The sequence below is a fragment of the Salmo salar genome, chromosome ssa15 (assembly GCF_905237065.1).
Source record: "Salmo salar chromosome ssa15, Ssal_v3.1, whole genome shotgun sequence".
NCBI classification, from domain to species: domain Eukaryota; kingdom Metazoa; phylum Chordata; class Actinopteri; order Salmoniformes; family Salmonidae; genus Salmo; species Salmo salar.
In genome coordinates, this window is record NC_059456.1 from 36,242,600 (window position 1) to 36,260,187 (window position 17,588).

At 45.9% G+C, this 17,588-nt stretch overlaps 1 protein-coding gene across 19 annotated transcripts in view; it reads right to left on the bottom strand.

The window, feature by feature from the left end:
* Window positions 1–17,588, bottom strand: part of LOC106571353 (receptor-type tyrosine-protein phosphatase kappa) — a 176,287-nt gene that overhangs the window by 106,641 nt on the left and 52,058 nt on the right. For all 19 annotated transcript variants that reach the window (XM_014144327.2, XM_014144326.2, XM_014144331.2 and 16 more), the window contains one exon: window positions 8,108–8,379. In XM_014144327.2, the coding sequence (XP_013999802.1) occupies window positions 8,108–8,379 (272 nt within the window). The remainder of the gene's footprint in view (window positions 1–8,107; window positions 8,380–17,588) is intronic.

The following is a 17,588-nucleotide window of genomic DNA, read 5'->3' on the forward strand; positions in this document are numbered from 1 at the left end:
GAAAAATGTGTTGATGAGTCAACCACTAAATCTCGGGCATATGATAAAACATTTTTTTTTTACCCGAATGTGGTTTATACAGTTTTAGTAGGCTGCCTTTGTAAAATAGCTAGAGTTATGAATCAACACTGAAAAATACTAAATTGATGAGTTGATGATGGATATATGGATGGACCCTTTTTAAAAATAATTATTCTTGATTGAATAAATTGAGAATCTGCATGTGTGCAGTGACCTTATTACAGAATGTGCTTAACTTAGAAGATATAAAAGACATAATGACTACTTGTGACCAGAAGAGGCAACCAAATATAATGAAACAAAGACACAAGCACACACACACACCTGTGGCCAAGCCTTTTTTTCTCTCTCCCTCAATCACTTCCTTAATTACTCACTCCAATGTAAGTACACCTACCGTATCTTTTCAGATGCTTTATCAAATTAAACATTTCATAACATGCTTATTGAATTGAATGGTCCCATTTCACCTCTCATCTCTCACTACACTACTATTCTGGTATTACAGCAAAGTGTCCTCACAGACGCATGTGGAAAGACGCAAGTGGAAACACAGGAGTGTCCAATTACACTAGCCAATGTCAGCATGACAGGCCATTACAACTCTAGCTCTGACACCACGGGCAAAGGACACAAAAAAACTAAAATCTGATTAGAATAATAAGAATACGCACCAGCCACTTAAAATTCCCCATCACTCCTAGATGACGTGTTGACCAGAGTACTGAATCATTCATTCCTTCCAATTAGTGACATGACAGGCCACGGGTTTCATTAACCACACAGAGAGAAGAGACAGCAAAATGCAAACGAAATTGGCAGAGAAAGGGAGGCGAGCTTACTGAATCAAATCCCATTCCAAAAGGTGGATAAATAAAGTATCTGAAGAGCGAGAGGCGAGGGGAACATGAGGTGAGGGGAACAGGAGACGAGGGGAGAGGGGAACAGGAGACGAGGGGAGAGGGGAACAGGAGACGAGGGGAGAGGGGAACAGGAGACGAGAGGGGAACAGGAGACGAGGGGAGAGGGGAACAGGAGACGAGGGGAGAGGGGAACAGGAGACGAGGGGAGAGGGGAACAGGAGACGAGGGGAGAGGGGAACAGGAGACGAGGGGAGAGGGGAACAGGAGACGAGGGGAGAGGGGAACAGGAGGCGAGAGGGGAACAGGAGGCGAGAGGGGAACAGGAGGCGAGAGGGGAACAGGAGGCGAGAGGGGAACAGGAGGCGAGAGGGGAACAGGAGGCGAGAGGGGAACAGGAGGCGAGAGGGGAACAGGAGGCGAGAGGGGAACAGGAGGCGAGAGGGGGAACAGGAGGCGAGAGGAGAGGGGAACAGGAGACGAGGGGAGAGGGGAACAGGAGACGAGGGGAGAGGGGAACAGGAGAGCGAGAGGGGAACAGGAGACGAGGGGAGAGGGGAACAGGAGACGAGGGGAGAGGGAACAGGAGACGAGGGGAGAGGGGAACAGGAGACGAGGAGAGGGGAACAGGAGACGAGAGGGAGAGGGGAACAGGAGACGAGGAGAGGGGAACAGGAGACGAGGGGAGAGGGGAACAGGAGACGAGGGGAGAGGGGAACAGGAGACGAGGGGAGAGGGGAACAGGAGACGAGGGGAGAGGGGAACAGGAGGCGAGAGGAGAGGGGAACAGGAGGCGAGGGGAGAGGGGAACAGGAGACGAGGGGAGAGGGGAACAGGAGACGAGGGGAGAGGGGAACAGGAGACGAGAGGGGAACAGTGTTCGAGAGGGGAACAGGAGGCGAGAGGGGAACAGGAGGCGAGGGGGGAACAGGAGGCGAGGGGAACAGGAGGCGAGAGGAACAGGAGGCGAGAGGAGAGGGGAACAGGAGGCGAGAGGAGAGGGGAACAGGAGGCGAGAGGAGAGGGGAACAGGAGGCGAGAGGAGAGGGGAACAGGAGGCGAGAGGAACAGGAGGCGAGAGGAGAGGGGAACAGGAGGCGAGAGGAGAGGGGAACAGGAGGCGAGAGGAACAGGAGGCGAGAGGAACAGGAGGCGAGAGGAACAGGAGGCGAGAGGAGAGGGGAACAGGAGGCGAGGGGAGAGGGGAACAGGAGACGAGGGGAGAGGGGAACAGGAGACGAGGGGAGAGGGGAACAGGAGACGAGGGGAGAGGGGAACAGGAGACGAGGGGAGAGGGGAACAGGAGACGAGGGGAGAGGGGAACAGTGTTCGAGAGGGGAACAGTGTTCGAGAGGGGAACAGGAGGCGAGAGGGGAACAGGAGGCGAGAGGGGAACAGGAGGCGAGAGGGGAACAGGAGGCGAGAGGGGAACAGGAGGCGAGGGGGGAACAGGAGGCGAGGGGAACAGGAGGCGAGAGGAACAGGAGGCGAGAGGAGAGGGGAACAGGAGGCGAGAGGAGAGGGGAACAGGAGGCGAGAGGAACAGGAGGCGAGAGGAGAGGGGAACAGGAGGCGAGAGGAGAGGGGAACAGGAGGCGAGAGGAACAGGAGGCGAGAGGAACAGGAGGCGAGAGGAACAGGAGGCGAGAGGAGAGGAGGAACAGGAGGCGAGAGGAGAGGGGAACAGGAGGCGAGAGGGAACAGGAGGCGAGAGGAGAGGGGAACAGGAGGCGAGAGGAACAGGAGGCGAGAGGAACAGGAGGCGAGAGGAGAGGGGAACAGGAGGCGAGGGGAGAGGGGAACAGGAGACGAGGGGAGAGGGGAACAGGAGACGAGGGGAGAGGGGAACAGGAGGCGAGAGGGGAACAGGAGGCGAGAGGGGAACAGGAGGCGAGGAGAGGGGAACAGGAGGCGAGAGGGGAACAGGAGGCGAGAGGGGAACAGGAGGCGAGAGGGGAACAGGAGGCGAGAGGGGAACAGGAGGCGAGAGGGGAACAGGAGGCGAGAGGGGAACAGGAGGCGAGGGGGAACAGGAGGCGAGGGGGGAACAGGAGGCGAGGGGGGAACAGGAGGCGAGGGGGGAACAGGAGGCGAGGGGGGAACAGGAGGCGAGGGGGGAACAGGAGGCGAGAGGAACAGGAGGCGAGAGGAGAGGGGAACAGGAGGCGAGAGGAGAGGGGAACAGGAGGCGAGAGGAGAGGGGAAAGAGGAACAGGAGGCGAGAGGAGAGGGGAACAGGAGGCGAGAGGAACAGGAGGCGAGAGGAACAGGAGGCGAGAGGAACAGGAGGCGAGAGGAACAGGAGGCGAGAAGAGGGAACAGGAGGCGAGAGGAGAGGGGAACAGGAGGCGAGAGGAGAGGGGAACAGGAGGCGAGAGGAGAGGGGAACAGGAGGCGAGAGGAGAGGGAAACAGGAGGAGAGGGGAACAGAGGAGAGGGGAACAGGAGGCGAGAGGAGAGGGGAACAGGAGGCGAGAGGAGAGGGAAACAGGAGGCGAGAGGAACAGGAGGCGAGAGGAACAGGAGGCGAGAGGAACAGGAGGCGAGAGGAGAGGGAAACAGGAGGCGAGAGGAGAGGGAAACAGGAGGCGAGAGGAGAGGGAAACAGGAGGCGAGAGGAACAGGAGGCGAGAGGAGAGGGAAACAGGAGGCGAGAGGAGAGGGGAACAGGAGGCGAGAGGAGAGGGGAACAGGAGGCGAGAGGAGAGGGGAACAGGAGGCGAGAGGAGAGGGGAAAGAGGAACAGGAGGCGAGAGGAGAGGGGAACAGGAGGCGAGAGGAACAAGAGGAGAGGGGAACAGGAGGCGAGAGGAACAGGAGGCGAGAGGAACAGGAGGCGAGAGGAACGAGGCGAGAGGAACAGGAGGCGAGAGGAACAGGAGGCGAGAGGAACAGGAGGCGAGAGGAGAGGGGAACAGGAGGCGAGAGGAGAGGGAAACAGGAGGCGAGAGGAGAGGAACAGGAGGCGAGAGGAGAGGGAAACAGGAGGCGAGAGGGAGGGGAACAGGAGGCGAGAGGAGAGGGGAACAGGAGGCGAGAGGAGAGGGGAACAGGAGGCGAGAGGAGAGGGGAACAGGAGGCGAGAGGAGAGGGGAACAGGAGGCGAGAGGAGAGGGGAACAGGAGGCGAGAGGAGAGGGAAACAGGAGGCGAGAGGAACAGGAGGCGAGAGGAGAGGGGAACAGGAGGCGAGAGGAGAGGGAAACAGGAGGCGAGAGGAGAGGGAAACAGGAGGCGAGAGGAGAGGGAAACAGGAGGCGAGAGGAGAGGGAAACAGGAGGCGAGAGGAGAGGGAAACAGGAGGCGAGAGGAGAGGGGAACAGGAGGCGAGAGGAACAGGAGGCGAGAGGAGAGGGAAACAGGAGGCGAGAGGAGAGGGGAACAGGAGGCGAGAGGAGAGGGGAACAGGAGGCGAGAGGAGAGGGGAACAGGAGGCGAGAGGAGAGGGGAACAGGAGGCGAGAGGAGAGGGGAACAGGAGGCGAGAGGAGAGGGGAACAGGAGGCGAGAGGAGAGGGGAACAGGAGGCGAGAGGAGAGGGGAACAGGAGGCGAGAGGAGAGGGGAACAGGAGGCGAGAGGAGAGAATACACCAGCTACATGGCCATTTGATAATTGCAAAGGTTCTGGCACTAAATCTAGCCCAACATCTTTAGCTTTCAAAGTCTCTGCTCTTATCAATCGATACGCATTCAGAATATTTCAAATCAGTTTTTAGTCATTTACAGTCAATATACCCGTCTCGCATGGCTACATTGGAGGGGAACTGCAAGGGAAATAAAACCTGCCTCTGCTTATGTTATAAGCTGCAGCAGCAGGAGCTATTAGCAGGACTCTGAGGATAAAGAACCTGTATAGCACCCATGTTCCTGTTTCACAGCCTTTGAGAGGTATAGCTCTGGGCAGTTAGGATTGTCACCCCTGAATACCTCACTGAGAACCCATACTTAGGGCTGGGATGTTAGGGTTGTCAGACCGGCTTTAGATGGCACAGAGTGATATGCAGCTATCCTGCTGGGCCCCTGCGGCGTACACAGCCACACACATTGCCTGTTGTGCCCCAACATCCACTCCTGAATCCTGAGTCCGGGTCAACACTGATAAATCAGTGACCTAGCGTAATCTCACCAAGACAAGCCCTCATTAGTGTGTGTGTGTGTTTGCATACATGCATGTGTGCGTGCCTCTGTGTGTGTGTGTGTGTGTGCCTCTGTGTGCGTGTGTGTGTGTGTGTGTGTGTGTGTGTGTGTGTGTGTGTGTGTGTGTGTGTGTGTGTGTGTGTGTGTGAGATTGGACTTATAGTACCAGTCATTAATTATTTTAGGACCACATCCCTGACAGGGGAACACAAGGGCAAAACAGTGCTGTAGGTCTTCTTCACCTCTCCATACCTCCTCAACCATCCATTCTCATTACAGAGCTGGCTACTTTGTGATACAGCCTGGTTCGATTCCAGGCTGTATCACAACCGGTCGTGATTGAGAGTCCCATACGGCGGCGCAGAATTGGCCCAGCGTTGTCTGGATTAGGGTTTGGCCGGGGCAGGCCGTCATTGTACATAAGAATTTGTTCTTAACTGGTTAAATAAATAAATAAAATAGTTGAGAGCATTGCTTATCAGTTATAAATCTGACTAAGGAAGGATTAATGATATTAATCTAAAGAGATTAATAATCACTCCCCAATTTACACTCCTCCTAAAAAAGGTATTTTCAGGGCCTCCTGAGTGGCACAGTGGTCTAAGGCACTGCATCGCAGTGCTTGAGGCATCACTATAGACCCGGGTTTGATCCCGGGTCGACCGGGAGACCCATGAGGCAGCATTGGCCCAGCGTGGTCCGGGTAGGGGGAGGGTTTGCATCATCGCGCTCTAGCAACTCATGTGGCAGGGGCGCATGCATGCTGACACGGTCGCCAGGTGTACTGCGTTTCCTCTGACACATTGGTGCGGCTGGGTTCCGGGTTAAGCGAGCAGTGTGTCAAAAAGCAGTGCGGCTTGGCAGGGTCGTGTTTCGGCGGACGCATGGCTCTCGACCTTCGCCTCTCCTGAGTCCGTACGGGAGTTGCAGTGATGGGAGACATACAGCCAATAGGTCCATCTCCATATCATTGCTATAGAGGCCTTGGTCTATATGCATAAAGTGTCTGAGTAGGAGAGCTGATCTAGGATCAATCACCCCTGTCCATGTAAGCTTATTTATTTTGATCTAAAAGTAAAAACCTATCCTAGATCAGCATTCCTACTCTGAGACATTTGATATGGCCCCAGATGGATACTTATAGCATTTTACTCTATTTTATTTACAGTGAGGGAAAAAAGTATTTGATCCCCTGCTGATTTTGTACATTTGCCCACTTATTGTTTATTTATTTATTTATTTATATTTATTTCACCTTTATTTAACCAGGTAGGCAAGTTGAGAACAAGTTCTCATTTACAATTGCGACCTGGCCAAGATAAAGCAAAGCAGTTCGACAACATACAAAAACACAGAGTTACACATGGAGTAAAACAACATACAATCAATGATGAATGACTTATAAAGAAATGATCAGTCTATAATTTTAATGGTAGGTTTATATGAACAGTGAGAGACAGAATAACAACAAAAAAATCCAGAAAAACACATGTCAAAAATGTTATAAAATGAATTGCATTTTAATGAGGGAAATAAGAATTTGACCCCTCTGCAAAACATGACTTAGTACTTGGTGGCAAAACACTTGTTGGCAATCAAAGAGGTCAGACGTTTCTTGTAGTTGGCCACCAGGTTTGCACACATCTCAGGAGGGATTTTGTCCCACTCCTCTTTGCAGATCTTCTCCAAGTCATTAAGGTTTAGAGGCTGACGTTTGGCAACTCGAACCTTCAGCTCCCTCCACAGATGTTCTATGGGATTAAGGTCTGGAGACTGGCTAGGCCACTCCAGGACCTTAATGTGCTTCTTCTTGAGCCACTCCTTTATTGCCTTGGCCGTGTGTTTTGGGTCATTGTCATGCTGGAATGCCCATCCACAACCCATTTTCAATGCTCTGGCCGAGGGGAGGAGGTTCTCACCCAAGATTTGCCAGTACATGGCCCCGTCAAATGATGCGGTGAAGTTGTCCTGTCCCCTTAGCAGAAAAACACCCCCAAAGCATAATGTTTCCACCTCCATGTTTGACGGTGGAGATGGTGTTCTTGGGGTCATAGGCAGCATTCCTTCTCCTCCAAACACGGAGAGTTGAGTTGAGGCCAAAGAGCTCCATTTTGGTCTCATCTGACCACAACACTTTCACCGGTTGTCCTCTGAATCATTCAGATGTTCATTGGCAAACTTCAGACGGGCATGTATATGTATTCTTGAGCAGGGGGACCTTGCGGGCGCTGCAGGATTTCAGTCCTTCATGGCGTAGTGTGTTACCAATAGTTTTCTTGGTGACTATGGTCCCAGCTGCCTTGAGATCATTGACAAGATCCTCCCGTGTAGTTCTGGGCTGATTCCTCACCGTTCTCATGATCATTGCAACTCCACGAGGTGAGATCTTGCATGGAGCCCCAGGCCGAGGGATATTGACAGTTCTTTTGTGTGTCTTCCATTTGCGAATAATCGCACCAAATGTTGTCACCTTCTCACCAAGCTGCTTGGCGATGGTCTTGTAGCCCATTCCAGCCTTGTGTAGGTCTACAATCTTGTCCCTGACATCCTTGGAGAGCTCTTTGGTCTTGGCCATGGTGGAGAGTTTGGAATCTGATTGATTGATTGCTTCTGTGGACAGGTATCTTTTTTACAGGTAACAAGCTGCGGTTAGGAGCACTCCCTTTAAGAGTGTGCTCCTAATCTCAGCTCATTACCTGTATAAAAGACACCTGGGAGCCAGAAATCTTTCTGATTGAGAGGGGGTCAAATACTTATTTCCCTCATTAAAATGCAAATGAATTTATAACATTTTTGACATGCGTTTTTCTGGATTTTGTTGTTGTTATTCTGTCTCTCACTGTTCAAATAAACCTACCATTAAAATTATAGACTGATCATTTCTTTGTCAGTGGGCAAACATACAAAATCAGCAGGGGATCAAATACTTTTTTCCCCCCACTGTATATTATTATTATCAACTGCATTTTTGAGAAAGAGCTCTCAAGTAAGCATTTCACCAAACTGTTTTACACCTGTTGTATCCTGTGCACGTGGCGAACAAACTTTGAAACTTAATAGGTAATGCAATGGTGTAGTGAGTCTATGTACCTGATACTCGTTAGGCCAGAAGGTACTGACGGCCAGCTCAGCCCGGAGCCAGTCCTTCCCGGTGTAGCTGGTCACATTCCAGATGGGATTAGCCAGGGGACCTTTGTTAACCTTCACCAGGATGTTCAGCGTCCCTGGACTGGAGCCATCTTGGGTGTACAATAAGTAGTTGAAGTCAATACAGTGGGTGTCATTTTCCTTCATTACTGGCAGCTGAATGCGGGCCTTCTCTCCGGCATCGTGCTGGGAGGAGTCCACCATCATGTAGGAACCTGAGGGGGGATAGGAGAAAGAGAAGATGGGGCATTATAGGACATGGAGAGAAGAAGGGCCTAGAGTCAGACTCTCAGCGAGCCAAGGGTTACCCACTCCACTTTAAGTGGTCCAATCCCACTGGGCACACACACTGGTTGAATCAGCGTTGTTTCCACGTCATTTCAATGAAATTACGGAGAACCAACGTGGAATAGACATTGAATTGACATCTATGCCCAGTGGGATATTTCTTAGTAGCAAACTGAGTAAAGATCAAACAAAGAGAAATGTTTCAAGGACATTTAATTGATTGAATACAGTTTTATCCACTAACTGAGAACAAATAAGATTAGTTTTTGAAAATGTCCATGTAGAGTTCAGTGCAGGTCATTTACCTTTGAAGGAACAAACTACACTGAACAAAAATATAAACGCAACATGTAAAGTCCTGGTCCCATATTTTATTTCAGCTCATGAAACATCCCAGAAATGTTCCATATGCACAAAAAACGTTTATTTCTCTCTAATTCTGTGCACAAATTTGTTTAAATCCCTGTTAGTGAGCATTTGATCCTTTGTCAAGGAGGAGTATTTCTGTCTGTAAATAAAGTCCTTTTGTGGGGAAAAGCTCCTTTTGATTGGCTGGGCCTGGCTCCCAAGTGGGTGGATCTATGCCCTCTAAGGTCCACCCATGGCTGTGCCCCTGCCCAGTCATGTGAAATCCATAGATTAAGGCCTAATGAATTAATTTCAATTGACTGATTTCCTTATATGAACTGTAACTTAGCTAAATCTTTGAAATTGTTGCATCTTGCGTATATATTTTTGTTCAGTATATAATCAAAATACATTTTGCTGATATTCCCTTAAGCAAGACACCAAGGCCTCATTTCAAAACCATTTGTCACAAAACCAGTACATCTGTTCAACATTTTCAGGCCTGCCAAATCAATGAATCCAATTCAAGCTCAGTTCTGATGATTCATATTGCAACAAAACTCTGACCCAACATTATGTGTATAGTTCTAAGCAAAGATACATTTGTAAGAAATCATTTAGGAACCCATCTGGCAGTGTTTTATATGTGCTGGTTTTATTTTTAAATGAAGATGATTTGCTGTGAAGTGGACAATATTTTCAAGGCAGTGGTCTGAATGATTGATCTGCTTTCATCTAGGTAGGACAAATACAGAGAAAACAGGAGGGTCTTTGGAGTGCTGCAGTAGTATACAATACCAGTCAAAGGTTTGGACACACCTACTCATTCAAGGGTTTTTCTTTATTTTTACTATAAAATAATAGTGAAGACATCAAAACTATGAAATAACACATACGGAATCATGTAGTAGCCATAAAAGTTTGAGATTCTTCAAGGAAGCCACCCTTTGCCTTGATGACTGCTTTGCACACGCTTGGCATTCTCTCAACCAGCTTCATGAGGTAGTCACATGGAATGCATTTCAATTAACAGGTGTGCCTTGTTAAAAGTTAATTTGTGGAAATGATTTCATTCTTAATGCGTTTGAGCCAATCAGTTGTGTTGTGACAAGGTAGGGTTGGTATACAAATGATAGCCCTATTTGGTAAAAGACCAAGTCCATATTATGTCAAGAACAGCTCAAATAAGCACTTTAAGACATTAACCTGTTGTGGTATAGGGGGCAGTATTTTCACGGCCGGATAAAAAACGTACCCGGTTTAATCTGGTTACTACTCCTGCCCAGAAACTAGAATATGCGTATAATTAGTAGATTTGGATAGAAAACACTCTAAAGTTTCTAAAACTGTTTGAATGGTGTCTGTGAGTATAACAGAACTCATATGGCAGGCCAAAACCTGAGAAGATTCCATGCAGGAAGTGCCCATCTGACAATTTGTTGTCCTTCTGTTGCATCTCTATCGAAATTACAGCACCTGTGCTGTAACGTGACACTTTCTAAGGCTTCCATTGGCTCTCTAAAGCCGCCAGAAAGTGGAATGGGGTGTCTGCTGTCTCTGGGCAAAGTATAGGAGCAGAGTTTGTAAGTGGTCAGCCTGGGGACAGTGAGACTGAGATGCGCGTTCACGAGACTTCTCAATTTTTTTCTTTCAGTCTTTGAATGAATACAACGTTGCCCGGTTGGAATATTATCGCTATTTTACGAGAAAAGTAGCATAAAAATTGATTTTAAAAGTGTTTGACATGCTTCTAAGTACGGTAATGGAATATTTTGATTTTTTTTGGCATGAAATGCGCTCCCACGTTACCCTTCGGATGGTGAGCTGAACGCACAAACAAAACGGTGGTATTTGGATATAACTATGGATTATTTGGAACCAAAACAACATTTGTTGTTGAAGTAGAAGTCCTGGGAGTGCATTCTGACGAAGAACAGCTAAGGTAATCCAATTTTTCTAATAGTAATTCTGAGTTTAGGTGACCCCGAAGTTGGCGGATGTCAAATTAGCTAGCCGTGGTGGCCGAGCTATGTACTCAGAATATTGCAAAATGTGCTTTCGCCGAAAAGCTATTTTAAAATCGGACATAGCGATTGCATAAAGGAGTTCTGTACCTATAATTCTTCAAATAATTATGTATTTTGTCAACGTTTATCGTGAGTAATTTAGTAAATTCACCGGAAGTTTTTGGTGGGTATGCTAGTTCTGAACATCACATGCTAATGTAAAAAGCTGGTTTTTGATATAAATATGAACTTGATTGAACAAAACATGCATGTATTGTATAACATAATGTCCTAGGAGTGTCATCTGATGAAGATCATCAAAAGGTTAGTGCTGCATTTAGCTGTGTTTCGGGTATTTGTGATGCATGCTAGTTGCTTGGAAATGGCTGTGTGTTTTTTTTGTGTCTATGTACTCTCCTAACATAATCTAATGTTTTGCTTTCGCTGTAAAGCCTTTTGGAAAATCGGACAACGTGGTTCGATTCAGGAGAAGTGTATCTATAAAATGGTGTAAAATAGTCCTGTTTGAGAACTTTGAATTATGTCATTTTGTGGTTTTAAATTTGGCGCTCTGATTTGTCACTGGCTGTTGAATAGTGTGGGACGATTTCGTCCCACCTCCCCTAGAGAGGTGACATTAAGGTCAGTCAATGCGGATAATTTCAAGAACCTTGAAAGTTTCTTCAAGTGCAGTCGCAAGAACCATCAAGCGATATAATATGATGAAACTGGCTCTCATGAGGACCGCCACAGGAAAGGAAGTCCCAGAGTTACTTCTGCTGCAGAGGATAAGTTCATTAGAGTTATCAGCCTCAGAAATCGGCAATTAACTGCACTTCAGATTGCAGTCCAAACAAATGCTTCACAGAATTCAAGTAACAGACACATCTCAACGTCATCTGTTCAGAGGAGACTGCATGAATCAGGCCTTCATGGTTGAATTGCTGCAAAGAAACCACTACTATCAAACAAGAAAATTACATAACAATAACGAGGCTTTTTACAGTGGGTAAGATAAGTAGCTAGCTACATTTTCAGATAATACATTTTTCTAATGTTGACAGTCATTTTCATTTTAAGTTAAAGTGTACTGTTAGCTAGCTAGCTAACATTAGCTGGCTGGCTCGCTAGCTGACATTATGTGTATCATCTTATTATTCGTATCTCAGAGCCATTTGCTTTGCTAGTTATAGCCTAATGTTAGCTAGCTAACATTGAACCTGGTTGGTTAGCTACCTGCAGATTCATGCAGGGTGGTAACGTCATGAATTGGGATTATGGGTCATCGTTTACTTAGCTAGCTACATGTCTTAACAAAAGACTCCACTATGCAAGTAACCATTTCAATAGAATGTCACTGCGACAACTGTTGTAGACGTAGCTGGTAAATTTGCTCTGGTTATCTACTCTGATTTCAGAGTATTCTCGTCTGAGTGTGCCAGAGTGCAGAATAACTGACGAATTTCCGAACGCTCAACACCCGTTGAATATGGCCGGTGTCAGTAAACGTTGGCAAAAAAGCGTAAATTGTGGCCAGCAGCACAGTTGCAGTCACCAACGCTCTGCATAAATTAAAACAGCACAATCAGCTCTGCTAGGGCGAGTAAAATGGTCAGTGTGCTGTTCTCTCATTTGTGTCTGGTTGTAGCTAGCAAGCTAGCCAAAGTTATCTTGGGTGCTTGACTGCTGATGTTAGGACAGAACGCTCGGATCAACCCTTAAAGAGATGGGTGGGGCTAAAGCTTAAGAGGGTGTGAACGATGCTGAATGGGTGTAGACAAAGAAAAGCATTCCCGAATATCTAATTGTTTAAAAGGTATACATTTCCAAACATTTCAATTGAAGACCATGGAAATGTTTTGTGCTCAAAGGCAAGTTTTGTCATTGGGAACAATGGGAGTTTGACTGTTCAAGGTTTGTTTTAGGAAAACATACAAGAAAGCCTTCCTCCCCAAAGCTAGGCGGTCGGCCCTTCCCTTCTCAACACCCCTCTCCTTCCCCCTTCCTTATGGACTGTTCAAGGCCAGGCAGTGTGTTTCTCATCAAGGTACAAAATAAACATGAGGCCTAAAAAAAAACTTGTCTGTTTCTCTCTCATGCGTTACTTCTTTATGAGAGAGCGATCAGCAAGCTGTCAGAGGAAAAACTAAAGAAAAGACAACAGGGCTACAGTCAAAAGGTGTTGGCAATTCTATTTCGCAAAACTATGATTTTATTTATTTATTTCACTTTCCCACTAAAGCTCAAACAAAGGAAGTCCAAAGTAGAACAAAATCAATACTTTTTTTCCTATTAAAAATCATTGGACTTTGTTCTGAGAGGGAAATAATTGAACAGCAATAATGAAAGTGGGAGTAGTGGGAATCATTTTTTAAACAGCGTTCGAAATCAGCTTTGATTCATGTAGATTGAAAACAAACAAATTCGCCACCTTTCTTCTGTTTGTGCCTCCAATAAAACTTGAACATGATAGTTTGTCACCTCTGAATTACACAGTCTAGTAAATATATTTTGTCTGATTTATGATTGATTCCACATTTGATGTCGGAAGAACCACTTCGGCCCCTTAGAATGGCGTTTTTTACTTGAGGCATGACATCCATGACAAACCAAGATCAAGTAATGTGTCTCAACAAAGGCGAAATCTGTTAAACCAATCAATGATATCAGGGCCCGAATCCTTCTCAGATTTATAAGCAGTGTTTCAGGATGCAGCTGGGTCCACTCTTAAACCATGGCTGAAAACACCAGAAACCAGGCCTCCCCTCAACTGCTGCTTTACAACAGATTACAAACCTCCATTCTCTAAAAAGCAACAACCTGCAATTAAGATCAGCTGAGTACAGCGCTGCTCTGCCACAAAGCACTGGTTTCTCAATAGTGTCAGGGGAGGGACTGCCACAGACTGGTGCTGTGGTGGTATTCCTCTGCAGAGCTCCAGAACATTAGATCTGATAAAGCCTTTGGCCTGGGGAACAGGGGAAGGCCTAAGCCTGCTATCTCACTCAGAGCTCAAGCCCTCAGGGCTCTCTCTCTCTCACTAACTCGGCCAGGCCTGCTATCAGTCTACATCAACTCTGGACCAGATTAGAGGTCGACCGATTATGATTTTTCAACGCCGATACCGATTATTGGAGGACTCAAAAAAGCCGGTACCGATTAATCGGCCGAATTTTTTACTTATTTATTTGTAATAATGACAATTACAACAATACTGAATGAACACTTATGTTAACTTAATATAATACATCAATAAAATCAATTTAGCCTCAAATAAATAATGAAACATGTTCAATTTGGTTTAAATATTGCAAAAAAGTGTTGGAGAAGAAAGTAAAAGTGCAATATGTGCCATGTAAAAAAGCTAACGTTTAAGTTCCTTGCTCAGAACATATGAAAGCTGGTGGTTCCTTTTAACATGAGTCTTCAATATTCCCAGGTAAGAAGTTTTAGGTTGAGCTTATTATAGGACTATTCCTCTCTATACCATTTGTATTTCATATACCTTTGACTATTGGATGTTCTTATAGGCATTTTAGTATTGCCAGTGTAACAGTATAGCTTCCATCCATCTCCTCGCCCCTACCTGGGCTCGAACCAGGAACACATCGACAACAGCCACCCTCGAAGCATCGTTACCCATCGCTCCACAAAAGCCACGACCCTTGCAGAGCAAGGGGAACAACTACTCCAAGTCTCAGAGTGAGTGACGTTTGAAATGCTATTAGCGTGCACCCCATTAACTAGCTAGCCATTTCACATCGGTTACACCAGCCTAATCTCGGGAGTTGATAGGCTTGAAGTCATAAACAGCGTAATGCTTGAAGCATTGCGAAGAGCTGCTGGCAAACGCACAAAAGTGCTGTTTGAATGAATGCTTACGAGCCTGCTGCTGCCTACCGTCGCTCAGTCAGACTGCTCTATCAAATCATAGACTTAATTATAACATAATAACACACAGAAATACGAGCCTTTGGTCATTAATATGGTCGAATCCGGAAACTGTCATTTCGAAAACAAAACGTTTATTCTTTCAGTGAAATACGGAACCGTTCCGTTAAATAAAGGTATATAAAAAAAAAAAGGCCAAATCGGCCCTAATTAAATCTGCCATTCCGATTAATCGGTCGACCTCTAGACCAGATACATTTAGCTGAAATATGAGATTCTCAAAAGGTAGAACAGCTCATTCACGTCGGGGGGGCTGATAAAGTTCTTGATCATAATTAAACCTCCACAAAGAATGAATTTATGTAAATTCAATTTACTTCTGAAAGTTGTTTAGGAAGTGTGAGCCTTCATGCATTATGTTTGACTCAAGTAAATGAGCATACCACTCATATCCAACACCATACAGACTTTTCAATATTGCGCTGCAGATCAAAAGCAGATGTTTATGCCTGGTAGTGTTTGTAGTGAAAACACGATAGCCATTCACATCAGAGCCGCTTTGTTCGAGCTAACCGAACACAATCTCCTCTCCTCTTTATGTCAATGTATACAGTTCATCACAAGGTGTCAAAGCAGCTGGAGTGTCTCTCTCTCTCTAAATGTTTTCATCAAGAGTCACATTTATTTAGTTTCCAAGCTATAGCACAAAATATTTTACATACAGCAGGTTTTTAAAGGACCAAAGAGGGTCTGCTTCGTGTTGAAATTTTTGCCATGGGAAAAAAATACCTCAGTACTGGTATCATCACAGCCCTAGAAATGGCGCCACAGCTTCCAGTAAACAGTCACTTTCAAATCTAAGGATTTCGGGGGGGTTTAAAAAAATACTTAGAAGTCGCCAAAGTTCCACCGCATGTCTTCAACAGGCACAACCACAGAGTTTGTTAAAATTACAATGAAGAAAATAGGAATAAAACAGACAATAGTACTCTACCAACAAAACTACACTCAAAACAACTTGTACTACAGTATAATAGCCAATAACACCCAGTCAAAAAAACTATTTCCCCAACTAAGTGGAATCTTGTTGTGTTGGCAGACTTGGCTCACTGTTTCTGTTCCAACTTCCAACTGTAAAAATCCTACTTATTTTCCATCCTTCTATCCAATTTTGCTGTTATATCAGCGTTCATGCAGAGATGAGTTTTATTCTGGAAAGGTTATAAAAAAACAACCCAAGAAAGACTAATGGGAAGAATATAGTTGCTAGATTTAGATGTACAATACAACAGGGTATAATTTTATTTCCTATTACTTAACAAGTACTCATCCAAAGGCGTAATATTATATAAATATGTATTTTAGAGCAGAGCTTTCAACTTTACATCACTGTCAGGTATCCAGAGGATGAATGCCAGTCCACAAGATGGCTGTCATCTCATGCCAGTGTACAAGATGGCTGTCACCCATCATGGCCTCAACTGCTGGCAGTACAGTCACGTGAGTTACAAAGGAAACAGAGAAAAATAGTCAGCCAATTCAAACCATGCTTTTTTTATTTTTAAAGGGACTCTCTACTCTAACAGTGCAAAAAAAGCGGGCTTCACCTCGTAATACACTGCCCTGCCTCACATAAGGGATGAGCCTGTATTGACAGGGGAGATGTAGGTCTACCCAGGAGCACCAGTACTCAGAGAGAGAGGCATGGGGTTTAATATAATGGTGCAGTCAGTGTCCTACACCCACTCAGCATCTCCAATGGGAGGCTAAATAGACCTACAGGGGCTGACACTGGCACAGGACTGAGCCAAGCCTAACCGCACCAGAGCCAACCTATAAGCACAGCTCCAAATGAATATTGATCGAGGGAGTCAAGCATTTGTGGTCTTCAGAGAGATAAGGACGGAAGGTTTCTGCGTGGTAAATAGCACTTGTTATCTTCTCATGGGAACTCCCTGATGGGTTTGCTTTTCATCCTCCCTGGCTGAGAAAGTATTTTAAGCTATTTTATGATAAAGCTTATTTAATTTGCGAGATCTGGTTGCTAGCTGGAGAACATAGGAGGCTGATGAAATCATGCTGGAGCTCTGTTTGCTTCGTTATGGGGGGGGAGTGTTCCTTCAGTCAACCTCATGTCCTTTAACCTATTAATATAGAGGATCTCAGCTAGAGAACCCCTCACATTCTTCTCAGGCAACCACAATGTGGGAATATTCTAGTTAGTCACTACATAGGTCTCTCTGAAGTAATTGATTATCAAGCACATTTACAAGGGGGGTTTACAAAAAGGTGAGGATTTTTTTGCTAGCAAGATAATCATTCCACCTGCTTTAGTTCACGCTTGAAGTCATGATGAATGAAACAACGATTTTCTCTCATTATCACTGCTATGGCGAATTTTCAAACAAACCCGACAGGCCCGGTAATGGAACTAATTCCCATTGGAATGGAAGCCAACTCATGCCTCCTCTTTAGATGAAATGAACATCTGCTATAATGTTCGCTGCACCGTCTCTACCTGAGAAACTAGGTGATTAAACGTAACTGACATAGTTAAGCACCACAGAGGAACAAAGAAAAACTACTGTGTCATCCTCCAACAATGGTAGGACAAAGATCCTCAGAGCCAGAACTATCACTGTTAGACATGTTATATGCTATTGCTTTTTCCTCATGCCATCTTTTAACACTACAGTGACAAGGGCAATGTAGTTCTGTCCCATAATAAATTCCTCAAATGTCTTAACTGCGAGAGAAGTTTAACTAGATATTTCTGGTTTCCGGTCAAGTCGTGTTGTAAAATGTGCCCAGCCATCATTATTGGGCTAGACAAAGGCACATGACAGCCTTATTTTTATTTATTTATGTATTTATTTATTTATTTATTTCAC